Source organism: Embiotoca jacksoni, unplaced genomic scaffold, assembly GCF_022577435.1.
Source record: "Embiotoca jacksoni isolate LCO1_2020_lvr unplaced genomic scaffold, fEmbJac1.0.p SCAF_26, whole genome shotgun sequence".
NCBI classification, from domain to species: domain Eukaryota; kingdom Metazoa; phylum Chordata; class Actinopteri; family Embiotocidae; genus Embiotoca; species Embiotoca jacksoni.
Genome location: NW_027185377.1, coordinates 4,660,320 through 4,687,851, shown reverse-complemented (window position 1 = coordinate 4,687,851; position 27,532 = coordinate 4,660,320). Strand labels below are relative to the sequence as shown.

At 45.4% G+C, this 27,532-nt stretch overlaps 1 protein-coding gene across 1 annotated transcript; it reads left to right on the top strand.

Annotated features, from left to right (window-relative positions):
* The first annotated feature begins 996 nt into the window (after positions 1-996).
* On the top strand, positions 997-21,635 carry hs3st3b1b (heparan sulfate (glucosamine) 3-O-sulfotransferase 3B1b). The gene is made up of 2 exons (XM_069160218.1): positions 997-1,890; positions 18,459-21,635. The coding sequence occupies exons 1-2, from the start codon at positions 1,307-1,309 to the stop codon at positions 19,075-19,077; spliced, it is 1,203 nt and encodes a 400-aa protein (XP_069016319.1). The 5' UTR covers positions 997-1,306; the 3' UTR covers positions 19,078-21,635.
* Positions 21,636-27,532: the final 5,897 nt, after the last annotated feature.

The following is a 27,532-nucleotide window of genomic DNA, read 5'->3' as shown; positions in this document are numbered from 1 at the left end:
ATAGATTAATTTGTAAGAACACGCAGGAGAAGTGAGGAAAGTTTTAAGTCAAGTTATAATACGTAAAGACACACTCAGGTCAGACACACGTTTAAGGGAGAAATGATCAAATGAATAGTGTGAGTAACTATAGGAAAATTACAGGCTATAGAAAACTATTATTATAATAATTATTATTATTAATCCTGTTTTTGTTTATCACGGAAATTCTATTAACCAGTTGTTGTTTCTCCGGGAATATTTTTTTTCAGTTTTAATAGCCAGGTTTATCACACGCACCCAATTAATTAGCCTGTTAATTAGTTAAGTAATTAAAACAATAGTAATTAAAATTAATGATCTGTTTGACTTTGTTTTCCCGGTATAATTTTCTAGTTTTAATAGGCGTGAACTGTCAGAAGGCTTTAAAGTGACCTCCATTAGTGTTAATATCAGTCAAACTATGTCATTTCCCCAAATCTGAGTCAGTTTAAACGCCATTTGAATTGATTATGTAGGTAGACCTGCTGGTTTATTATTATTTAAAAAAAAAAAAAATGTATGGCAGTATTTTGCATAATAAGGGCTTTTAATAATATATTTTGGAGTTTATTTTCTTTATTGTTAAGCCTAATAAACCGTTTGCCTAAATGAGATCAAACCAGACTGAAACGGTTACACTTTCACGTGAACGGTAAGTGTGCACCGGGACGTGAGACTCTGCAGTTAATTGAAACTCTTATGACCAATAAGAAAGTTTTCCAAACTCTCAGCAGAGTCTCTCCCCCCCCCCCTCACCCTCCCCCCTCACCAGCACCGCACGCTTTCATTTCCATCCCGAGGCTCCCACGGCCGGCACCGCCCCTCCCTCCCTCTGATTGGTCCGCTCCTATCAACAAACGGCTGCGTGTCCGCGTCCCCTGCAGCCGTTGGCCGCCGCCGCCGTCGCTCTCGCGCGCGCCTCTGTATAAGGCGCGGAGCTCGCGCGGAACAGCGTGAACAAACCTGCGACGCGGCCGCTGCAGCTCCGCGGTGCGTCTGTCGCAGCTCCACACTTCCACACATTTTTAGCCACAATTATGACTACAAATCGCTCAATGCCTCTCCGTTCCTGGATATATCGCTCACTTCGATTCTGTTCAGATTAGCTCTCGTTTTGTTTTTAGGTGTGAGTTTTATTTATTTATTTTTTGTTGTTGTTTTTTTTTTTTTTTTTTTTTTATTATAGGTGAGCATGTGCGTAAATTTTGCGAGGGTTGCAGAGGTGCCACCGGGAGTGAGTAGGGCAATATGCGCCGCTGGGATATGATTTTCAACCGAAAGGCTTATGGAATATAGCCCAGTGTGCCACAGCCTGTATGCCTTCTGGTCCAGCCCCGTGAAGAAGAAACTCATTCTGCTCAGCATCATGTTTTTAATCTGGGTATACATGCTGTACTCCTGCGTGGGCTACTGCTCCACCGTGCCAAGTTTGGTGGTGGAGGGTTACCGGGGCAAGGAGACCGGCTCGGCGGTGGGCAAGAGGACAGAGAGCGGCAGGACGGACCTGGTGTCCCGACTGCTGGCCAAACCGCAGCCCTGGGAGGATATAGAGAGCGACTACGAGGAGCCGTCCATCAGGACCGCCGCGTCCAGAGACCTGCTCAATAACGAGCTGGACACGGACCGGGCCGACGACTGGGACGAGATGCGGGGCGAGCAGCAGAGGGGAGCCCCGGACCCCAGCGCCATGTCCAGCTTCTCCAACGGCTCCGGGAGCAAGAAGCTGCCGCAGGCGATCATCATCGGGGTGAAGAAGGGAGGGACCCGGGCTCTGCTGGAGTTTCTCCGGGTTCATCCGGACATCAGAGCCGTCGGAGCGGAGCCGCACTTCTTCGACCGCAACTACGACAACGGACTGGAGTGGTACAGGTAAGACATGATCCTCCGGCGCGGTGTGGATGCTGACTGAAAGTTCTTAAAAAACAAAATGGAACTGTTTTTTTTTTTTTTTACTGTTAGCGTTTGAGAGGCTTTTATTATTCCCTTGGAGAATTTATGGAGGACTTGGCAACGCAGCGCTGCAGCACGGTGATGCTGATATTTGATCGGTAAACCTGAGGGACAAAATATGTTTTTTTTATCTTCCTCTATTTAAGCGTTTTATCGTTTCTATAAGATTTTATTCGTTCATTTCTTTCTCACACAGCAGCATGAACGCCCGTTTTTTTTTTTTTATAGCCTTCGGTGTAATTAACTAATTAATTAAAATGCCCTAACAAGAGCTGTAATTTGGACCTAATAAAAGTAGCCGGTACCAAATTTAAAAAAAAATGATCCAGCTGGTTTGGAGTTTATTTTATTAAGTAAACACATCAAGCTTAAATAAACAGGGTGGGAAGACGCTGTTTGTGTCCCCTGCTTTGTTCGGAGTCCATCAGGCTGTTTGCTCTCACAGATTAAAACCTTTCTTTTTTTTCTTTGTCTTTTTTTTTTATTAGCTGTTAATTTTGAGGTTTGATTGCAGACTGATTTTGATCTCGTATGTAATTTTGTTTTGGAAGAACGGGCACTTTGTGAAGCTGTAGTTGCAGATCATTACGGTCGGGCTGGCCTGTTTTCTTGCGATGTGCAGTGATCTCTATTGGACACAGTGCCACACTGCACCTTGACGGTGACGCGTCCTCAGGCTCGTCTGTCAAGTTACAATTTTGAATTTAGTTGGATTTTATGTTGTTGTTGGTTTTTTTTTTGCGACTGAGATTCGCGTTTATAAATTAAATCTCATTTATTAGGATCGATTAAGGGGATTGTAGTCTGACTCCGCCGCCTTCAGCTCTCGGTTACATTTGGGTGAGTAGGAAATGTATGAAAATATAGGACCCGAGTTTTGCACTTAACTACAATACACTGTGAAAAGAAGCTTCAATAAACGTGGAGCACAATTCGAGCAAATTTGCCCAGTGTGACAAGATCCAAATAAAAAAAAATAAGAAAAATCTCTTAACTCTTTTAAACTTGTTTGTGAGACCAATTTTGAGACGTGAAAAAAAGGGAATAGTAGGCTATTGTGTTTTTTTTTGTCTTGCATAACATTAAACCTAATAGTGTTGATAGATGTGAAAGAGTTTGGAGCATTCTTATGTCAATGGGCTCTACAGGCCTTCATAGCCTACCTTGTCAGAAGAAAAAAATAAAAAAGAAGGGGGATTTGCAGAATAAAGTGAGGAGGATCCTCTTTAGAAACAAAACCCAAACTGCTTAACATCTTCAGAGGTCGATAAACTAACAGTATCCTCGTCATTTACATCACAAAGTGTTGATGCAAGGAGCCGAGGGAGCATTGAGCTTACTGACAGTCCATGAAAGGTCACAGTGCAAACAGCCCTCTTCATTGAAATGAAAATAATTACTTGAGTTTTGAGTTAGTTTTTTGCGACTTTTTTTTATTTAATCTGATTTAAATCAGTGCTTAGTTAGACTGGTAATTATTTTAAATCTATTTCTATCATCAGGGTTAAGTTCTGGCGAATAAATAGCAGATGACCAAATCAATTTATTGATTGGCTATTGAAATTCCACTTAAAATTCAAAAATTGCCAATTATTTTCAGACATTTTTTTTGTTTTCATATCATGTCAACTCTTTTACCCCAATTTGGGGTTTTTTTTCCATTAAGTTTTCGTCAAACACAATAAGAGAAAGTTTCTTCGGTGTTTTTGTGGCCGCCCAAAAGTAACGGATTTGGCCCCGGCTCTCATACGCAGGACGCTGAAGAGGGGGCCCAACAATGTTCGACATAAAGGGAGGGAAAAGGAGCTGAATGGGAACCGAGCGTTGGCAGCATTTAAAATAAAGACACCACTCCTTGATCTGCACGTCGTTCCATGCGCCCTGCTCTCGGGAGAAATTTTAGATATAATTTCAGGGCGATTTACTGGTGAGAGTTTGCAGGACGGCTGCGATTTCACCCGACTTCCACCTTCGACTGTTCAACTGTGGAAAAATGCTGTCTGCTACTTTTTTTTTTTTTTTTTTTTTAAACCATGAAATCGAATACTTTCAAAACCATGTAAAGAAGTCATGACTCAAGGTTTTCTGAGATGGAGTGGAAGCTCACACAAACACACACACACACACACACACACACACACACACACACACACACACACACACACACACACACACACACACACACACACACACATAAATGTACACCGGCTATATGTGTGTTCTGCATTGAAAACAAAACTTTTTTTTAGTGCACAATTCCAGATTTTGTTTGCGATCTAAAGAAACGTGATGCTTGAGCAGGATCTCCGGACACTTGTGTTTTTTTTTTTTCCCAAACAAGAATTCACCCCCGTGTTTTCCTCCTGATAGAAGTGCGCTCGGATTGAATCTGTCGTGACATACTTTTACGGACGAAGTGCGGTGAGAAATGCGCGTTGCAGTGAAACAGCTGCTGGAGGCCGTCCCTGCAGCGGAGGGAGAGGAGGGAGAAGAAAAAAAAAAAAAAATAAACACAAAAAAAAACAACACGTTTTGTGTTTTTTGTGGAGTGAGGATGGACGGAGGAAACTGCTGATGCTCCGTCAGGACCAGATACTGGAGATGACTCGGGAGAGGACGCTGGGACGTTCCGCACAAGAGGCTGAATTGCATTGAAGAATGAATAGTCGGTGAAAAAGTGATCTAAAAATCACAGTCGTCCGTGGAGACGGTTCAAACGTGCGTGTTTGTGTCCGAGTTGTGTAACTCACCTCTCCTCGTTTGTTCATTTGCACACACACACACACACACCCACCCCCACCCCGCCATCCGCTATTGTAGCTAGCTCACACCGTCCCGTCCCGTCCCCCGTCCCCCGTCCCCCATCCCCCCCCCACAATGGACGCACATTTAGAGTTGGAATTCCAGCTAGTAAACTGCAGCCATAGAGAGAAAAGACGGAGAGAGAGAGAAAGAGAGGGACCAGAAAAGACTCTTTAAGTTTGAAAATGAAAAGGAGGTGGTGATAACAAGTCATATTGTGGATTTCTGATGTACTCTGACAGTTTTTATTTGTGCTAAAGACAAACACACGATTCATGCTTTTGACCGAGGGGGTCTTTGTATCAGGAGGTACACATTTTCACAGTGAGGTCATGCATAAACTGGCCCCAAGGAACACACACACACACACACACACACACACACACACACACACACACACACACACACACACACACACACACACACACACAGAGGGAGTCAGGGCTCAACGGGCCAATGTGACTGAATGTGAACAGGAACATTGGTTCATTATTTTCTGTCTGCACCTGTTTCACGGTGCGGCGAAAAGTGCAACTGGTGTCGTCTGAAAACGATAAATTAAAAAAAAGTTCTCCTCAGCACGCGCACGAGCCGCAAACGCAAAGAGTTAACGCCTGCAAAAGTTTGATAAACCGATCGGAGTAAAAACACGAGAGTTGAGGGGCGGCAGGGTGAACTTTTAGTGAAGCGACAACTTGTGTAACTTTGTTTCATTTCAAATTTTCCAACTTTGTGACGTTCAAACATACGCAGCAATTAAACGTTTTGTGCTTCACAATCAGAAGTTACAACGCACTTTACAGGAGAAAACGAAGAGACACATGGTCAAAGGTGGAGAAAATAAGATATAAAAACTGTGTATGAACAAGAAAATATAACGTTATAAAATCGTGAAAAGGTCGTAGAAGAAATGTTGGATTTAAAAAAAAAAAAAAAAAAAATTAGCATTTGTTTTCATTGAGACTTTGTAGGAGTGTAGAAGCGACAAGAGAAGCACTTGAATTTGCCAAGTCTTACTTTACATTTAACCCTTCATTTGCTGTTTGTTTGACACGGTGTGTCACTTTTTGTAAAACGTGCTTCGGCTCATGCAAATCAGCTGCGAGTGCTCCGGCTCTCCCTTTCAACCGGAGAGGCATTTTATTTACTCCTAACTCTTGTTGACTTGCGGCCCTCGTCTCCGTCCTGTCAGTCTGCGGCGCACGTTGCTCTCTTCGTGTTGCATTTAGCCCTATTGGTTATGAAGGGGCTTTGATATGTAATTACTCCAGTGCGGTTTTGCTGTCGTGTCGCGGGCTCTGGTCTCGGCTCACTGTCAGGGCCAGGCACCGTCGACGCCGTCCCCCCCCCCACCCAACCCACCCACCCACCACCTACCCCCGTCCCCCCCCCCCCGCCCCCGTCCCCCCGCAGCATTAAACAAGAAGCTGCACACATGTCGGGCAGAGTGGAGTTACGGAGTTTTAGAGCCACATGGTGCTCATGAGTAACATGAGGTGGCGTTCTGTTTGCACTGGAGCGAAGTTTATTTTGCCGGGGCGCGTCAGTCGTGTCGATCTCTGGAGATTTTTTTTAAAGCGAAAAGTTGTCTTCAAGTGGTGATTTTTTTTTAAAGAACTGGTGTGCCATAATAATACAACATGTTAACTTGGAGACTGAACGCTTTGAGTCCTTGTGTGATGTGGTTCATAATCAAAGGTTGGGCCTCGTTCGCCGTCGAGAGAGCCGGCGCCATCCCCGAGCAGGACGTGTCTCTGGTCAACCTTTGTATCTAGTCAGTGATAAAAAAAAAAAAAAACACAGTCGAGGTAAACACGCTTTACAAAGCGGCGTTCAGTACTTTATGGCGCCACAAAAGGACAAGTGGAGCATTGTTGAAAAGGGGGGGGGTCCCTTAAAAAAAAAAAAAAAGACAAAAAAAGACAAATCTTGGTTCCGCTATCAGACTTCGGGATTTGTGCAGAAGTCTGCACCGTTTGAAAGCCGTTATCTACCTCCGCCCCCGCTGGTCGTTCGTTGAGCCGGAGTCAGGCTGCCGCTCCTGGCCGTGTTGGGGGACAGTTCTGGATGGGTGCACGTCCCTTTATCTGCCCACCGCGGGGGCGCCACGTAGGTGATCCGTCCACTCTCTGCTGACCTCGCCCTCCTTCCTTCCCTCTCAATGGCCCAAAAAGAGGCCACCTGGTTCTATAGAGCGTCAGTGAAAGGCATCAAGGCCGACAAAAAACACCCAGCGCTGATGTTTGCATACATGGGTTGTTTTGTAGGAAGTCAGCGGGCATTGTTGAACCACGAATGATATTCATCTGCAGTCACAAAAGGCCCGAAACACGCAGACAGCCCTCCGCCAGCGCTGCCACGGCCGTGGCTCCTCGGGGATGGCCGGTATTGATCGGTCAGGCCTGATTGGAGGTAATGTGGTAGAGATGGGTTAAGGGCCTTTGGCTGGGGTCAGACCCACGTCTGCTCGCTGACAGGGTCTCTGTTGACCATCTGCAGAGCTACACAAAGCTGCTGGAAGCTACGAACCCCGCTGGGGATTTCATATCCTCAGAAAACAACAGCATGACGGCACAATTTTGAAACCCAGCGAGTTAGAAAATGAGGAGGATGTTTTTTTATTTATTTATTTATTTTTTTTTTTGCAGTGTTTTAAAACTTCATGACAGATTCAATGAGCAGGGAGAGTTGAAGTGGCTCTCGTTCGGAGAGGACGCTGCTGAATTCAGATGATTAGATACTCTGGCTCTCTGATTGTTTCCTGATTCCTGGAACTCCCCGGCTCCTCCGGGGGACCGAGCGGCCGGCCGGCTACCAGCCAACAGTACAGCTGACAGCAGGTTCACATCCTGGGCTCAAATCCTCACTCGCAGTGGGCCAACATAGAAAACAAGCAGTTTGAAACTGTGCCTCCGTGATGGCTAAACTTCCACATTCACTTCCCAGATTACTTGTTAATGATACCGTGTCCCCCCCCCCCCAAAAAAAACATCGGCCCCCAAATCCCCACCCCTTACGAAACGCTTTTTCTTTCCACGCTCCAGCTGTGCACTTGCGCCGCTCATGTGTAAGAATAGTGTCACATGTCGTGCTCCGTTCGTCCGCTGCTGGGCGGGGCTCGCTGCAGGGCGGGGCTCGCTGCAGGGCGGGGCTCGCTGCTGGGCGGGGCTCGCTGCTGGGCGGGGCTCGCTGCTGGGCGGGGCTCGCTGCTGGGCGGGGCTCGCTGCTGGGCGGGGCTCGCTGCAGGGCGGGGCTCGCTGCAGGGCGGGGCTCGCTGCAGGCCTCACTGACCACCAGTGGCCCCGGAGAAGCCTTTGGTCAGCGTGGAGGGACTCTCTCTCTCTCTCTCTCTCTCTCTCTCTCTCTCTCTCTCTCTCTCTCTCTGCGGCCTGTAAGCTGGCACGGCCCATTGGAGAATACAGAGCGACCGGGGGAGGGGGAGGGGTGGAGGGGTGGAGGGGTGGGGTGTGTGTGTGGAGAAACAGAGAAAAGGCGGCTTTCATCCGCAAATTACAACCGGTTAATAGTGAAAGGAGAGACCTGTGGAGAGGGGAGGGACAGCGCTGTGGTGTGGTGACCTGCACCCCCCCCACACACACCCCACAACCCCACCCCCCTCCTCCACGTCCACGTCTGCTGGTGTCCAGTGAACACTATACCCACTACCGGAGAAGACAATATGGCCGCCGCAGACAAGAACCTCCTGCTGAAGTCAGTGGATAAAAGAAGAGGCTGACAGGAAGTCGCTGTCAAACCCTCACACGCACTCCCGACTTCACAAGGATGATGCAAACACACACACACACACACACACACACACACACACACACACACACACACACACACACACACACCATATTGTTTGTGCTCATTCGCTCGGGCTGGGGAGTCACGTGACCGTGTTTGTTCACTTTTGCGCACTGGCGATGAAGTCAAAGTAATTCGACAACAATAAAACACTTAATAGAACTCTAATGAAGCTGTTATGGAGGAAGAGAAGAGCCGTAAGACGGAGGAGGCGGCGTACAAACCTCCCTCTGTGCCTCGTGTGAATGAGACCCTTTTTTTTTTTTTTTTTTTTTTTTTTTTTTTAATGAGGTGATAATTTGGATGTTGTTACGCATGTCAGAACAGAACCAGACATCCTCCCTCCAGAGTTTATGGTCATTCATTGCCGCTAAATAAACACTGGCACATTAGAACGGGTTTCCCCAGAGGCCGGCGGAAAAACACACGTTAATGTGGTTTCGTTAAGTATTCACTGTCACGTCAGTGAAAGCGAAAGACAAAAAAAAAAAGTAGTCGAGGAGGAAGAGGAGAAACCGATGACGGCAAACCTGTGAAGCTTCACTCGTCCCAGGTATTCAGTCCCAGAGGTAGCCATTAGGGTGTCGGGAGAGCGTGGCTGCCTGCGGGAGAGAGGACGGGACACACACACACACACACACACACACACACACACACACACACACACACACACACACACACACACACACACACACACACACAGTGCGACAGCAGCGGTCCCCCGAGGTTTCCATTAGCCTGGCAGTAAAAGAGCAGAGCTCATTAGAAGCACCGAGTTGCCTCCCTCTCCGCCGCGGCTGCCTCGACACTCGTCACTCCCTCCGTTGAGAGTTGCTCCCCGGTGCTGCCGGGCTCTCTCTCTCTCTCTCTCGTAAGACACTCCGGCTCAACTCGGGGAGACAACCTGGCCAAACTCTGCTCAACGCCAATTATTTTTCCACCGTGCGTAGATTCTTTCCCTCCCTCGTTTAACTGATTGCAATCAGCGGGGCCGTTCTGGAAACTGCGCCCCGGGTCCCCGGAGGCCGCCGCTCCTCTCCACGACCATCAGCTGTTACTGATATTAAACTGACAAATATCTGCGCCCGCTTTACACGTCCACTCCCGAAACATCGCAGACGCAAGTTAGCCAAAATCGTGGTGATGTCATTTTGCGCAATTTGGTCAAAATATAGTTTGAGGGGTGTCGGCGTGGACTAATTTTCCTCTTTGACATGCTTTTATTTTCTTATTTTCTTCCTAGCCGACGTTGTGATTCACTTTCTTTTCATAAACTACTGTACTTACTTAAACAGGAAAAATCGGGCTCTGTAATTTCTATCTCTTTTAGTGTAACCACGATCTCTGGTGTACGTGTTGAGTGCTTTGTGTGCCCACCATCCACCCCAACCACCTCCTGCCAAATGCAGTTTATACATGTGCTGCTTCATTCTTTCATTAAATAAAAATTGCCTCTAAATTTAATCTCACCAGCGATTATGTGGCACCTAAACATACCAAGGAAGACAGGGTTATAGTTTTTAATGTTTGGAGATATTATAGCCGACAACATATCGAGTCAAATCCAGGGAAAGGAGTAATAGTGCCTCCGGACTGCTGCTGCCACTCTCTCCATCTCTGAATTGTCTTGACTGGCGCTATTGTTACTCAATGCAGCTAATTATATGTTGAACTTGGCGAGCTGTCTTTAGGAATTTGTAAACCATTAACTTGCAGTGTGCAGTAACGGAGGCCAAATAAGAGCCCAAACGCACAAGAAGATGTTTTTTTTTTTTTTTTTTCACCTCGCTGAGTGACATACAGTGGAGAGGAAATCCCCTCTTCCTCGTACACACACTTTGTAGTTCACCTGTCTTCAAAAAGGTGTGCAGGCAGTTACGGATGACAGACAATTCAAACAGGATGCAAAGTAGCTCGCTCCCTCCCTCTGTCTCGCTCTGTGTGTGTGTGTGTGTGTGTGTGGGTGTGTGTGTGTGTGTGTGTGTGTGTGTGGGTGGGTGGGTGGGTGGGTGGGTGTGTGTGTGTGTGTGACTGTGTGTCTGGGGAGTAGGGGGTGGTGGCATGTATGTTCTTCTGCAGTCTGTTTCATCTTTTATTCATCTTTGCTGTAGCTAGATCAAGGAGTCATGTGCCTCTTGGTGCATGTCAAGTGTCAGGAAATCAGTCAGAATGGCTGATTCTGCCCACACACACACACACACACACACACACACACACACACACACACACACACACACACACACACACACACACACACACACACACACACGCTCACACACACAAACTGAGCATTCACCTGCAGCTCCTCATTCTTGTTCGGCCCTGTTGTTGTTGTCTTTTTTTCAACCTTTCGCGGTTCATCAGTTTGTTTGGTCCGAGCTGTCAGCCCGTCGCGCCCTCGTCCTGATGGAGTGCTGGAATGTGTGGCTATAGCTTCGGGGGAGAGGGGGCCTAACACCTTCAGTAAACACTCAAAGCAAACACACTGATTAGAGAGGATTACAAGCGCTAAACAAATTCGAGCTAATATCACCAAGTGGTGGATTTCAAAGTGTGTGTGTGTGTGTGTGTGTGTGTGTGTGTGTGTGTGTGTGTGTGTGTGTGGCGGAAGGCGCGCACAAAGAGCGGCCCAATCACTGCGGCGGAGTTCAGGTGACTCGTCTCCCGTCAAACAAATAAACCGGTGAGGTGTTAAGTGGAACCGAAAACTACGGGATCTTTTTTTCACCGCCATCTTTGAAAGGGACAGCGGATTTCGTGACGGGACGTGAGGGGGGGGGGGAGGTATTCGCGACTTTCTCCTCTGTTTTATTTATGCCACATGGTGGGCTCCCTCGCTTCACTGCAGGCTTATTAACACTCGGTAATTCTCGGCACCCGCCTACGGCCCGCAGGCCGATGTGGTTCCAGGCCCCTGAAAAGAAAATCCTCTGCGGCACCACACATTCCTGTGTTTTTTTTTTTTTTTCCAAAGGTGCCAAACGGCAACAAATATACTTCAAATACTGATTTTTCTGAGCGGGGGGAAAAAAAAAATGATGGTTACATATGAAATGTACCACGATAGTATCACTGAAGAATGTCTCAACCTCACTTAAGTATTTTCAGGACGTAGCAGAGGGGGTAATATGCTGTAGGGCATACAGACCATTGACATTAAATGTGGTGGTTTGTTCTCTATTTATTTATTCTACTTTACTTGTGTCTGATGTTGCCTCCAAAACCAGGCCGGGTTTGTGTCCAAAACCAGGCTGGATGGTCTGTGACCGCAATGACTGACTCCCATCCTCTCCCTCTCCCTCTCCCTCTCCCTCTCCCTCTCTCGTCGTCTTTCCCTCCCTCGTCGTTTCACATCGTCTCAGTCAGTCGCCCTGCCTCTCCTACACACTTCTCTACACTCGGGCTGTTACAGTAAAAAAATACAAAATAAATTAAAAACAAAAACAAAACTGCGATCCACTCCCTGATTTCAGTGCAAGATGATGGATGGACGGGTTGCGTCGCTCGGGTTAACCGCTTCGTTTACTTGGAGGGTCAGTAGATTCCCAGGCTGCTCTGACACAGTGCAACGTCTTGATGGAGTTCAGGGTCTGGGAGCTGCATTCATCAACCAGGACCGGGACTCCAAGTCCGGCCCCAGAGTTGAGGTGTCAAAGTGTCACCGAGCGAGAAACAAGACGAGGTCCTCCGACCAATTCGACCTCTGCTGTCAGTACGTGTTGCTCTGGGAAAAGCTCCTTCATTATACCCTGACTTTAGACTCCGTTGTGGCGTGTTTGGCCCTTCTTCTACCCTCAATAAAGATCCTGCCATTGGAAATAAGAAAGCGCTTTTTTTTTTATTTTTCAAATTGTAGCTGAAGTGTTTTGTTCCCAAAATCTACTTGCAGAGAGTTTAAAAAAAAAAAAAAAATCCTCCTCCTTTGAGACTGGGCAAAAAGGTTAAGCATTGCATCAGCGCTCACTATTTTTGGAGAGGCAGAGTTCAGTCAAGCAACAGAGATAAAGCAGAAAACAGCGTGCTGCGGCTCCGTGGCACTTCTGACAACAGCCTCGCCGGTAATCTGCGGGAGGAATTCAGCTTTCAAATAGCGCTCTCCTCCTTCTACAGCTGCAATGATACGCTCCATCTCATGCAGCCCCCCTCCCCCCCCTCTCCCCCTCCGCCATCCAGGTCTGAGTGTGTGATACTAGGCCAGCCTGCATTATTAATCCTCGCGGCAGACGCATGATTTGGAGGGGGCTTCCACTCAGTAACCTTCAGCCGTAGTTTCCAGTGACACCATTATTCAGTGAAGCCTGTTAATTTGAAACCTCGGTCTGATCGGGTCGATGAGGCTGCAGCATCACTTCAAGGTTCATCACTAGGCGTCAAGTTACGAGCAGGTGGGAGGTACGCACTAAAAGTGCAAAAAGGTGTGCGTATTTTTGCCGAAGGCACGCATATCAACACGAAACCGTAGACACGTCAGATATAGATACACACAAGGCCCCCTTCAGCACGCACGTCTGCAGGATCTCACTTTTAAGCAGGAGATCTCTGGCTCTTCTCAGCCAGGAAATGAACTGTCAGAACCTCTAAGTGGCGGCATACTTACACCTGGACTCCAACTCCCCGAGTGCTCGAAAAGAGAAAGCAGATGGGGCTCCTGTGACTGCAGTCGCAGCGCTTCTTCCTGCTCTGCGCCGTAAACTATCTTCTTTTACTCTTTTTAATTTACAGCCGAAGCCGTGCTCTGCGGTTAAATATAATGTCAGACTGCAGGCACACTGGAGTGTATTTCAAAATGTCTGGCCTCTCGTCTGTGTGTGTGCTTAAATGCTACTTTGAAAATATTCAGTGAGCCGGCAGAGCATGCCGACCTCCCTTGGTAGTGTCCATCGTGTGTGTGTGTGTGTGTGTGTGTGTGTGTGTGTGTGTGTGCGCGCGCTGTAAACATGCTGCTTACTGCAGCTCCATTTTATAGTACGCAGGCTACTGAGCGCTTTCAAATCAGACTCCAATTCCTATATCCAAACTTCCACATTTGCTTCATCTTTTCCAATCTTCCTCCTCAAAACACCAGAGAAAAGGGATTTCCAGTGCGTCATATCATGCGACGTAAAATCAATCCGTTTTGTTTGCATTTACACGTGACGCCCGAATGCTTTAGCGTCTCCGGGGTCCCAGAGATCAAACCTCGAACACGTTCGACTGCGATCGAACAAGTGGTGCTCCAGATCTTTATCGTCCAATGAGGAATAAAGATATTTCTTTGTGTTTCCCTGAAAACTGCCTGGACGTCTACCGCGCTGGTTCACGAGAAGGGGCTCGGGGTAAGAGGTCCTCGGGAAAAGAAAGGGAGCCTTTGAGAATCTCCTTCGCTCATTTCCTCCCTCTCCTCCTTCTCACTTGTGAAGTGTCACTTAGCTATCGGACCTCAATCCCTGATTGCCGGGGGTCGAGTGGACCTCGTAGATCAGTGGAAAAAGGGAGCGGGGTGGGGGGTGGACTGGAGGCTGAGGGTTTGCGGATGACTGTCTGCTTGATCTCCCAGAAGTTAGTTTCCTTATCTTCCTTGATTCAGACAGATTAATTGAGTTTATACGTAGTGCTACTTAGAGCTACCGTGTTGTCCCTCCGGAAGATAACTCTCGCTCCAGGGTCTTCCAGCCGTAGAAACCAGACTGCTTCAGCTTTAAATGCCCGTAAGTGCAAAGTGCAAAGCCACGCCTTCTCCTCCGCCGCTGGACACAAAATGCCCTCCGATTTGTCTGTAGTCAAATACGCAAACCCTAATTTGAGATTCAAATGCTTTCAGCATCCAGACATGTGAGACAATTGAGAAGCCTTTTGTATCAAACGCAAAATCGATGGACACCCGCCAAATAGCTTTTTTCCTTTTGTCTGTGAGCAAACCAGTCATTTTGTGAGGGACGCTGTGACACAGAGAGCTCAGTGGCAGCCAGTTATCATCAAATCAAATGTGACAGGAGGGAGGCAGCAGCATCAGACAGAAATAACCCTTTTTTTTGGTGTTTTTTTTCCTGCCTACTGTTTAGCTCCGGCAGGATGAGGGCTCTTTAAAACACGGGGGCCCCAAAAAAAAGGAAAAGAAAAGGGCCCCCCCCCCTTTTCTTTTCCTTTCCGGCACTCCGCCGGCCCCTGTTTGATGCTGTCATGTGACAGGGGGGCTTCTGCTTTCCGTCTCATCACTGTCCCTGGCATGTCTTTCAAATTGGAAACATCCTCAAGTGGACAACGGTGCGGAGAGAAAGGAAATAGCACCGATAGATATCATTTGAAAGTACCAGCGAGCAATGAAGTGTGTTTGTGTTGTGATATTAGTTTGTTTACAGCATTCCTGCGACCTGTGTCCGACCGCGGCGGCCTGTGCAGCGGTCGTTATCTAAGTGGGACAGGGTGATGTTTGCAGGGCACACGCTCCACTTAAGAGCTCTCCAAACGGCCTCTCTTACTTGAGGTTGGAGAAGGACGGCGAAGTGCTCCACTCAGCTCCCAATGAGCACTCCACCCACCCCCCCCACACGCACGGGGACACACACACACACACACACACACACACACACACACACACACACACACACACACACACACACCTCCTTCTCCTCCTCCTCCTCCTCCTCTTCTATCTGCCCTCTTTTCTACCCCTGCCCCCGTCCCCGCCCCCTCTGCCCCGACCCGTTGCCCCCTGCTCACCCCTCCGCTCGGGGACAACGGCTCACTTTCAAAGAAAAGCAGGAAAAAAGAGGAGCCCGGTGTCACAGAATTGCCTGTTTGCTGACGGACTCTTTGAAAGCAGCACCTCATAAATCAAAAAAAGAGCATAATGGCCATTGTTTCTCCAAGAGCTACTTGTCCCACTAAAATTCCCCTCTCCTCTTTCTTTCTTTTCTCCCTTCCTGCTTTTTGCTTCTTTGGCAGAGAGAGTGGGCAAAGTCAGAGGTGGAGTTTTTTTTTTTTTTATTAGGGGGGGGCCCTCTTCTTGTGGATATGGCGCTTTTTTTTTTTTTTTCAGGGTTTCCTCACCACCTTCTTTCTCCCTCGCTGTCTGACCGTCCCCTTGGTTTTATGCTCCTGCAACCCCCAACACTTCATGTTGTGTTTTTTTTTTTCTTCTTCTTTCCAAGGATTCCCTGAGCTTGGATCAGCATAATCTATCACTATGCACATTGTAACTCAGGCCTCCTCCCTATCTCCACGCAGCATTGTCATGTTGAAATCGGATTAGAAGGGGAGCCATTTGCCTCCTCTGTTCGGCTCTAGACTCTTTTTGTATGTTAGCACAAGGACCGACAAAAAGGCTCGCGGGCTGTATCGCCATTGTGCATCGAGAGAATGACGAATAGCGCGCAGTTTAAGTCAAGCATGTTGGGTTTATGTTCCTTGAAGACGTTCGAGAGGTGCCGTGTAAACACTTTTAAGTTGTGGCTCCTGCGTTGTTTGCATTTATATCTCCTGAAACGGTTCTCTGGATCCGTCATGCTCTTGCAATACAAACCACATGCAGTATCTGTTTTGATTTCAATAGGCATTTAATGAGCTTTTGGAAACAGCGTTGCTTTCTCCCCATTCACCCGTCTGATGTGTCAGCAATCAAGATGATATTATCATAATTAGATCACTGGCACTGCATTAGGATTACACAAATCTTCCAGCGTTATTTCCACGAGGCATTTTATTGGTTACCTGACATCACCCTGGGCATTTCTCTCTGTTCCCTCCCGAGCCCCAGCTTTCATGGGGAATTTTTTTTTTGTGTGTATGTGCATCGACGGAGAGCTGATGTTACATGAATTAACCATGACGCTGGATGGACATGAACTAGATTCCAGCTTTTAGAGTATATTTCCGAGGAGCGGCCGAAGCTCCGGGGAAGAATCGAGCGTTACGGGACGCGAGTGTCCGGCGTCTTTTACCTCTCTCCGTGTGTAAACACTCTGTGTAGGATTACAAAGTATTAGATTGGGAACCACTACTTTAGTACTCGCTACACAATGGCATATCAGTGCTCTCGCCTTAACAACAAAGGCGAGCTTCAGGCGAACAGGGATCTTATCTGTGAGAGTGTGTTCGCCCTGATAGATCGGCGCCCTCAGTTATCTCTCCCTTCCTTTGTTTTCTTTTTCCTTTGAATGATTCAAACTGCTTATTTATTGTCGTCCCTTGGTTGTTTTTTTTTTGTGGTTTTTTTTCTCCCTGTCTTGAGTGTCACTGATTGTGTTATTTGATTTGACTATAAGTGTAACATTCTATCATTTTGAACCTAGGCTGGTTTTCTTGAGGGGAAAAGTGATCCGCCTCCCAATGTCAGTCAAACCGCTCTTATCGCCTGCACCATAATCTCGACTCCGCGGTCGGCCACCGATTCTGAAACCCAATGCCGAGAGAGCAGAGCGCAGTCGCTTTCCCTGCAAAACCAGTTGTTCTCAAGTCCCTCTTGATTATATGTCTGCATGTAACGTATCTGTAGGAAGCCCATCACACAGCCTTCACCCAAAAACCAAACCCACTCTTGTCAAAAACACAGATTCCGTCTCTGAAACAAGCCTCATCGTCTTTCAGAGATGTTGCAGTTAAGCAATATGACACGAGCGCCTCGGTCCTGACCGCATCACTGTCGTGCCAATAATGACGTTACCAACTCAATACAATATGTAATAAAAATGTATTCTTGTTGTTCAAATCAATCAGTCGCGTCAGTAGACTCCTATTCATGCAATGTTTACTACTCCAGGAAGTAGGCCGACCCTTAGCAACGACCCTAGCGACTGAGACGAGATCTAGTCCGTCTTAATGCTTTCCAGAGATGGTTCCTCAAACTAAATAAATGCAGCACATAGAAACACTAAACTGCTTAGCTAGTGCCGTCTTGTTGGAAGTAGGATATCCACTGAAAAAACGATATCGATGGAGTCATGTATTTTTAAGATTTTAGCACCGTGGCGCGTTAAAACAAAAAACGATTTTCAGTGCCCGACTATCCGTGGTGTTACGGTACGGGTGCTCGGAGCGACAAAAAAAAGGACCAAAAGAGACCCAGTTTCACCAAATGGGTTTAAATTTAATAAGCCTGTAACAAGTAAAAACAACACTGTATTGCATATTATATGAAATTCAATTTCATTTATATATTCCCATTGGAAAGGCGGAGTGATATTTTCCAGCGATGAGCACGGTGTGATGTCATGCTGATTCCAAATGTACAGTTGACCAATCAGATCTCTGGGTCGGAACTACCTGTTGTATAATTTGTGTTTTTTGTGGGTCTGATAGGAGGCAGTGGGCGTTTTTACTCTTTAAAGACTTTAAAGAGGGAGAGTGATTTTTCATTTGGAGGCTCGAGGACAGTTGAGCTCAGGAAAGACACATCAGATAATGAAATTCACACATGCTGTGAGTTAATTTTGGAAAAAATAAATGCACTGCAAGGCTCCAAATTATTAACAATGAACATTTTTAAGGGGCGAGTTGAATTCATCTGGAAGGGGGAGGATTTAGGAGCATTAGCAGAAGTGAGGAAACCCAGCTCCTAATCCTAATGATACGGCTAAACTGGCGGTCGATCGTGTTGACAAGATTCCGGTAAATATTTCCCTCTGTGTGATTGTGCAGTTAATACGGGTCTCTGTCTTTTGTCAGAAGTGAGATATCTTATAAGTGACTGAGCTTGTTGATGTTGGAGAGCTGCCTGCACTAATAGGTTTCTCAAGCCCTGTAATAAGGCTAAACAGGCTCAGTGAGTCATTGATTGCAGAGCACAGTACAGTCCATCAACTTGATTACATTATGCAAGACCTCACTCTGCCTTACCCTTCTCCTAACCTTCTTTTTGTGCCCTCTATCTTATTTTTTATTTATTTATTTTTTTTCTGCAGAGAGCTGATGCCGAAGACCCTGGAGGGCCAGATCACCATGGAGAAAACCCCCAGCTACTTCGTGACCAGAGAGGCTCCGGCCCGGATCTCCGCCATGTCCCGGGACACCAAGCTGATCGTGGTGGTGAGGGACCCGGTCACCAGGGCCATCTCGGACTACACGCAGACGCTGTCCAAGAAGCCCGACATTCCCTCCTTCGAGAGCCTCACCTTCAAAAACAGGACTACGGGGCTCATCGACACGTCGTGGAGCGCCATTCAGATCGGCATCTACGCCAAGCACCTGGACAACTGGCTGCAGTACTTCCCCATGGACCAGATCCTGTTCGTGAGCGGCGAGCGTCTGATCAGCGACCCGGCCGGAGAGCTGGGCCGCGTGCAGGACTTCTTGGGGCTCAAGAGGATCATCACGGACAAACACTTTTACTTCAACCAGACCAAGGGGTTCCCGTGCCTGAAGAAAGCGGAGGGCAGCAGCAAGCCCCACTGCCTGGGAAAAACCAAAGGACGAACCCACCCGAACATTGATCCCGAGGTGGTGCAGAGGCTACGGGACTTCTACCGGCCCTTCAACATGAAGTTCTACCAGATGACTGGACATAATTTTGGTTGGGATTGACGTGAACATCATGAAAGACATTTTTTTTTTTTTTTTTTTTTTGTTGAGAAGTTATTATTTTTTTCTTCTGTAATTCAACGGCAAGATGTGGAGATATTGCTATATATATGTAAAATGTACAGAAATCTATTTTATAATAATTTATTTTTATTTCTAAGCAATTAATTCACTAAGCTGCCTAACCATATTTGTACATAACATCTGACCCACGTTTTTTTTTTAACATTCCTCATTATATTTTGAAATCTCTCGCTCCTTCCCTCGTGGTCCTGTAAACTCAGTGGATTTACTGGTGCTTCGTAATGCAGATAATCAGCGATGACTGAAGGAGGTGGAAAAAAAAAATAGAAAAGCACCATATTACGGGTACAGAGTGCTCACAGAGAAGTGGAGAACACCTATCCATGTGCGTCCTCGTTTATATATGCATCCTAACTTTAACCTTCGAACCCTTTTCTGAGTGTGATTCTTTTATAAGGTGTTTCACTTCCTTTTATAGTTTGTTACAATCCAGCTTTTCCTGCACGGGCACTGGCCTAAGGAGCAGCGGAGCTTGTGTCCCATTCCACTCAATAACAGTTAGATCAATAGGCCTAATTGATCCTCATTGTGTCACTCATGCTTAAAGTATACAGCTGCCCTTTCATTCTCAGTGCTCCTGCTGCCTGCTCTAATGAATGACCCATCCATCAAACGGAAAATCCTATCCCGGACCACATAAGGGCCCATGTTAACATTATGCTAATCGGGTAAAGGTAACTGGCAGATCGATCGAGCCCGCGCTCTCAAACTCCCCATTAGAAGCGGTGTTGGCTCGGAGCCGGGCTCTCGCCCCTATCCGCTCAGTTCAAAGGTCACACAAAGTCTCAATCAAATTTCCTTGAGAGGCATTTGATTTGTTGAGGCGAGCAGAGCCGGGTCAGGGGGAGTTTGTGCGCCTTGTTTCCCCTGGTGAAGACAGAAAGTCTTTGCGTGAGGTAGCAGAAGGCGTATCTGCCGGAAAATCGGGCATAAAAGGGAGATAAGATGACAGACAAACGACGGCGCGTCTTCAGACAGGAGTCCACCAGGCCCCATCTTAGATCTCAGACTAAACAGATCAAAGGAACAGGAAAGGGTTTTGTGAAGCACTCGCAGCACAGCAAGAATTGCCTCAGGCGGGGTTTCAGTGTCTCACCTCTCGTGGCATCAGAAAACCTCATGTGCCATCATCCATGGCCTCTATACTTTATGCCTTATTCACCTTCATCGTCCTCACGTCTCACCTCTCCACAGCAGATCTTAACTCTCTCTTGTTGCCAAAAAAAACCAAACAACTTTGGGTTGATATCGCGTTTCACACAGCTTAGTTGCTATCTCTGCTTTTTTTTTCTTTCTTTCTTTTTTTTTCTGCATTGCCTCGTAGTATTTTTTTTTTTTTGTCTTTCTACTTGAATTCTTGATATGCAAGAGGGAGAAAATGTGTAGTTATCATTCTTTGATGTGATGTCTTTACGAGCGGGTGGCACGCTATTATAAGGGCACAGGGGGCGGCGTCCATGCTATGATGTGCTACGCCACGCTATGCTATGCATGCTCCGTGTGGAGGGGATTATTGGCGTCCAGAGAAGGGTTTGGTGTGTTATTGCAGAGCCCAGACTGAATGTACACAACCTATCCTCACACGAATAGTCATTCAGATCAGTTTTAAAGGTCAGATTGCCACTTGGGTGAAATTTGATTGTCCTTTTTTTTAAGTTAAGAAAAAAAAATGTTGTGCCTCTTCAACTATTCAAACCAACATAGTTCACCTGCTCCTGTCATTAAAACAGGCAATGACTAGTTCAGTGTCTCTTATTTTCCAGTTGCAATCAGCTGCCTGGTTTAGCCTCAAACCAATGGTGGGTAGCAGGGGAGATGGAGGCTTGTTACACTGTATTTTTGTTGTTGTTGTTGTTGTTGTTGTTGTTGTTGTTGTGGTGGTGTTATCCTTTACTTTCACTCTGCCTGAGCGACGATACCCCTCTTACGAAGTTCTGTGGAGAAAGCCTTCATCTCCCCTTCTCTCCTTTAGTGCAATGTTGGATTATATAAAAAATTAAAAAAAAAAAATTAAAAAAAAAAGCATTTATGATAACCTCTGTTTGCAAGCTGTCACATTCTGGAAGGAAAGTCAGACATTTTCCCTGAAACTGATGGAGTACTGCATTTGAATCAAGTTCATGTAACTGAGAGAATATCTGAGAAAAAAAACAAAAAAACAAATAAAACTTGCACTCATGGGTTTCCTCCGTGTTGCTGCATCGGTTATGGTTGAGTTTTATTCAACCTGTTTTGAGATCTAAAAAAATGTTAGAAATGTTTGTCTTATCCACATATAATATGTATTTAGACTAGCAGATCTGTATGTGCAAAAATGAAAAAGACATGTAAATCAAGTATTTTGTGGTATGTACATCAAAGGAATTAATTTTACACAATGCAAGCGCAAAATGGAAGAGATGTTTCTAGACGATTAAATACTGAACATTCATAATATTTCTTTGTATGAAGAAATAAATAAAACAGTATATATTTTACCAAAAACCTCTTGCCTTGACTTTTATTTTCTTGGTATTCTTTAAGGGTTTCATTATTTAAATAACAAATAACACACTCATTTTGATGAAGGGCACCACAAAGTTTAGATTTCATGAGAGAAAAAAAAATTCTCATAAAAGATGAGCTTGAATATGTACTAACAGAGGATATGGGTTAAGAAAAACGTTAAATAAAGCTCTCTTTGGCACAACGAGTTCCTCTGGATCTCCTTTCAATCTTGAGTTGAAGTGTTCACTTTTTATTGTCGTTTCCCAGGAAGTGTTGAGCTTTTAACAAAATAAAAGCTTACTTTTCTCTAGTGGCAAATATCCAGCCTTGCATATAGTTTTAGTTTTAAATGGGGGTAATTTTGAGATTTATGTCTATGATATTTTTTGCCTTCACCCTGGTAATTAGATTGAAATTAATTTAACCTATAAAACGCTATAAAACTCCTACATTTCAAAATAGAATAGCAAGAACCACAGAACAATTTTCTGGTTACTGTAGTTACTACAATTGTTTAAGGGGAGTCACCATTTCTGCTTGTAAAAAAAAAGACTACGTCAAAACCTTGGACATGTCTGGACTGTGTATGAAACGTTGGAGGGCTTTTAATTTGAAAAGTGGGCTTTTGATTTCAAACACGCAGCTGGAGCCCAATTGGTGTAATTAGCCATCCGTCATCAGTCACGTGGTATTCGCCTGACCAATGGTGTCGCGTCGTCACTCAGGTAGCGTCAGTTTTGAAATAATAAGCTGAAACGTGCCTGAGCAAACAATTTCGTTGAATAAAGCCACAGTTCAACCACACAACTCCCCACTGTGCTTATAAAGTGGCCGTTTGTTGAGATATAAAAGCCCTTGCGTCTAATGTCGAGAGTCCTGTATCCGTTCAGTTACGTCAGTTCAGTAGGACTTTGTGAAGGAAAAGTGACGTTGTTGACGCTGCTGCTGCTGCTGTTTGGCTTCAGGAGAACTCCCATCAGCTGTTTGCCACGCCGGTGCGCCTCCAAGTCGTGGAAGTCATTGTTTACGAGACATGATGTTGCAGCTTGCCATCAGGACGCAAAGGAGTTAATCAGCTGAACTGCCGGGAACCACCGCATCACTCCAACCAAGGTAAGCAGGGTCCTCACTGCTTGTGCGAACATGCATGTTTTGAGTTGGTGTGCTGAGCTGGTATTTTTTTGTGTTAACAGTTGTTTGACTGCAACCTGTCTAGCAATGTGTGCTGCTTGCTGTTTGCTTGACATTACTTTCCTATAACGCTTGTCGTGCATCATGTTGGTGTGTAGTGTTGTTGTGTGTGTTTTTTTTTTTTTTTTTTTTTTTTTTTTTTGGGGGGGGCGTTTCTTTTCAACCTCCCTGAAAAGGAGGCTGCAGGTGATGGATCTGTGTTTTGGCTTGAAAACACGCTGATGTTCTTAGTTAACATCTGATGGGAAACTCGGTTTTCGGCTCCTCCCGTGCATGCTTGATAGTAACTCTTTCAGCTAAACATGACAGAAATACAGAAAACGTGCAACTCATAGATTTTATTATTTTTTTTTCCTATCAACTGCTGACTTCCTGTTTCAAGCTTTATACTGCTGCTACATTGTGGTGGAAAGTAACTAAGTACATTTACTTAAGTACTGCACTTAAGAACAATGTTGAGGTATTTGCACATCAGAAAAAGGTGTTTACCATACAAATTTCTCTTAACGCTGTCATCGGGTTCTGTTTTAAAATCAGTTTGGTCGAGGTGTGTCAGTTTTATTGTCCTGCGCTTGCTGGTGGTGATGAAAATATATATATTTTTTGTGTATATTCTTTATACATGTGATAATTACGTTTCATTTAATTTGGCTGTCCTCATAAAACTAAACAAATATCATGGTGGATGCGTATTATAGCATCAAATGTAGGTCTACCTCATCTGACTTTGTGCTTTAACATCCATGATTTGAATTTAAAGTTAGTCATGATGCTTGTTTTTGCAGGTGAATGGAGTAAAAATGCAAATGTTGACAGGAAATGTAGAGGAGAGGCCTGTAAACAGGAGTAGGCTCGTGCACAGACGTGTGCGTAGCGTGGATCTCAAATCATCGTCTTTGAAAAACGACTATGATGTTCAGAAGTATGTTTTTAAACCATTTGGCACTTCAATATTGACGCTCATTGTAAAGCGTGCGTGCAAAAACTGGAGCAGTCTTTGACCTGACCTACTATTGACTTGATTGAGTGAATGGCGTAGACTGACTTTCTGTGGTCGCAAAAAGAACGTCCTGGCTAGTTTTTTCTGTTTCCTGCTCAGCGTGGTACTGCGGTTATGGAGGTGGGGGGTCTCCATGGTTTCAAGTGACCCATAGCTATGTGGGAGGTTTGGCTGCTGGTGGTGGTGGCGGTGGGTCTGCCTGCTTATCGGAAATGCCCTCCCCCTTCACCCCCAACACACACACACACACACACACACACACACACACACACACACACACACACACACCCTCACCCTCACCCTCACTCCCTGTAAAAGCAGTCAGTGTTTCCTTATGGCTCATAATGAGATACACCTCCAGGGCTGTTTATTTACAAGGCTCTGGAACACCTCTGTGTATTAACAGGGCTCTCATTCACAATATCCGAGGCGATGTGTTTACAAACCTGTCCACAGACACGGACGTTGACATCTGGAGCAAATTTCTGGTGAAGTTTTCTTGGTCTTGTGGATTTTGGCAATTCATACGCTGCTGCATATTCCAACAGATAAATATCACACCAAGGTCTATCACAAAAACAATGTAGGGCTGTCTTCACTTACCAAGATAATTAAGGTGTAGCTTGTGGCTCTACAGTCCTGACAGAAAATTTTAAGTTTTCAGATTTTTCATAAAATGCTCTTTAAAATTCAACTAAATCAGTTTGGTTAAGTAGAAAAGTGATCAGAATAAGTTTTACCCGCAAAAAAAAGGAAACCTTGTGCAGTTTGGAAGTCAAATTTAAAACATAATATCATTTTAAAATTTTTTACAATCTGCAGTTGCACAGCCATGTGTATATATATGTATGTATATATATATATATATATATATATATTACATTATTGTTACTCATCCAGTTGAAGTCATGTGTATTTAGACTGATCTAGATTTTTAAAGTTAAAATTAGCTCTGAATCATTGTTTTCTCTTTGTTGTCTCAAGGGTATAGATGCTCTATATCTGACTGACACCTCCTGTGGGTTGTTTGTTGGTTCCTGTTTGGTTGCCTGAACAAAGCCAACAAAGGACCCCTGCAGCAACATGCGACTTAAAATTTGGCTCATTCAAATGAGCAAGAGTTAATGAGCTCCAATGTGTTTGTAAAGTAAACAGTATCCCAAGTCTGAATTGGGGTAAACTCGGACAGAATGACACTTTTTAAAAAAAATTTTTTTTTTTTAAATGCAATTAAACTTCCCATCCTGATTTGTATTTGCTGAACACACCAAATAGACCCGTTCATGCTTTCCAGCCCCCCAGGAAGATGTGGGCTGTAATGAGTGGAACACAGCAGAAATCCCCGCCGCAAGCATGCTGTGATGTTGTGGTAAATATAAATGTCTGTAAACTATGTGTTTCCTGCCAGTCACAGACATCATTCTGGGAATAACAGCATGAAATATACAATAAAAAGCCTATCAGGAGTATTTCCACATTACTTTACAATATTTACATAAAAAAAAACTAAGAAGTGTGCTCATAACTTTAAATTAGTTTGAGGAAGCTTACAATTGGTATGTCTGCCAAACTGGTTTATGAATATGTCTACAGTGAACCATCGCGATGGACAATAACATCAGCAGGGGTTCGTGCACAAAACCTTGTTTACATCTTGCAGATCCCAGCGTGAACTGCAAAGAAAGCAGGAAAGACTTATTTGCAAACTGAAGTGGCAGCGGTAAATCAGCTGTTTACTGAATAAGAACACAGACTGTCTACCTCGTGTCGAAGCCTCCTCTTGGTTTATCTTTTTCCAACACCACCAGTCGGCTAACACCGCTGTGGGGGAGGTGTTTGCTCGTGGCGCTGCTTCTCCGCAGCGCCACTGATCCTCTGTGGAAAATGTATCACACAGAGTAAACATCGGTCCATATCACATCAGAATATATGACACAGTGCAAACAGTCCTATCAGTGACAATTGAAGCCCGCGTCCCAGTCCGGAAGCAGGTAGCGACTTGCCTCTCATCAGAAATCATCGATGATATTTAGTCTGGCGCTGGATAATTGCTCAGCTGGAGCACTGAAAGATACGGCAGAGAGGAACACAAACAGGATGTGGTGTGAGTGATGGGAAAACAAAACAAAAAAAAGGTTTCAAAAGCTCTCAACCTGGCAGGTTGAAGTGGAGCATGCTCTGTTGGCGTACACCCAGCTTGTCCCCGGACTCTGAGCCACCTGTATTAACTCCTGACTGACTCGATTAACCTGTTCATGGATCCAACAGATGCAGATACGAGAAAGATAGATTTCTGGGCCGGTGGCCAAGCGAGCCATCTTGAAGGAAATGGTTTGTGTAATTAACAGAGAAGCTCAGCAGGATGACAGGGGGTAATTGTTGAGTTTGCAGATGATGTCTTATTGTCATCGCGGGTGCCTCCCGGGCTGTTGTGGGTACGGGCGGCTGCTGCTTTGGGCTTTGGGATGGGAACAGACACCTGGCAGCACTAGACACGCGAAACCCCTATTGACTCTCCCTCATTCAGCGCCCCCCCCCCCCCCCCCCCCTGATTCAGCCCCTCCCCACCCCCCCCTTCTGCTATCCCCCTGACACTATACCTCCAGAGCAGGTTGCTGTGTGGTGTGTTTGATCATATTAGCTTCAAGCTGCTGCAAAGCAATTGCACAATATCCAAACAGCCTTGTCACAATGGCTGGAAACATGGCAGAGGGGCTGCGGGGGGGGGGGGCATTAAAAATTTAGGTGTCTACCCTGCTCGCTTGTTAGAGCTCGAGACTGAGCGACTCTTTAAAAATAGGAAAATGGTAACTCGGTGGAAGGCTTCACATGCAATCCTGCACTTTGGCCTTTGCGTTGCCTTTTGATTAGCCTGCACCTTCGGTCAGTTCACCCACATGACAAAAAGGAAAGTCCATCGCTATGAAAAAAAAACACATTTTCTTACTTACCTCTAGTGGATGGAAGCTATATGGATATTTGGGTGTATTTTGGCTCAGGTTTTGAGAAATAGGTCTCTAAAGGAGATTTACATTTGACTTTTCAGAGCAATAATCCAGTCAATGGTCTTCACTAGTCCCCTTCTTATTGTATCCATGACTGAAGCTCAACTGTGAACCGGGACAGTCCTATCTTTTTTTCCGTTGCAGGTGTGGTGTGTGTGTGTGTCTCTAAATATCTCTGATTATGTAGTGCGTCATAATGATCAAGGGACAAAAATTTGTTTTTTCAGGCGAGAGGGAGAGTGTGAATGATGAAGAAAATTACATACAGCTGTACATTACTGTTGGACTGTTTGTTTTAGTTGATTGTATAACAAGTGTTGATGTTCCCTTGTTCCCATGAAAACTGTTGACAGTGTCTTCTCTGAATTACCACCATGGACGCTGTCCCCTTGAAAAAAAATTTAAACGCAATTTTTTTTTTAACGCCATTTTTAACAAAAAGGAAATCCCATTAATCTCTACTGCAGAAAATCGAGAGGGGGACATCTCAAAGTAGTTCAAATTAACAGATGTCCCCTAAACGCCTCACTTGCAAGTTATCGCTAGACACTACAACTTAGCGATGGTCCCTAAATATCTCGCGTGCTATCAGTTGATGTCAGCTCCCCGGCTACTGTGGCCAAACATGTGTTTAAAAAGAGTGAAATAAGGTGTTCTAATGTAAGATGCACTTGTTTAAGTTGAAACCAAG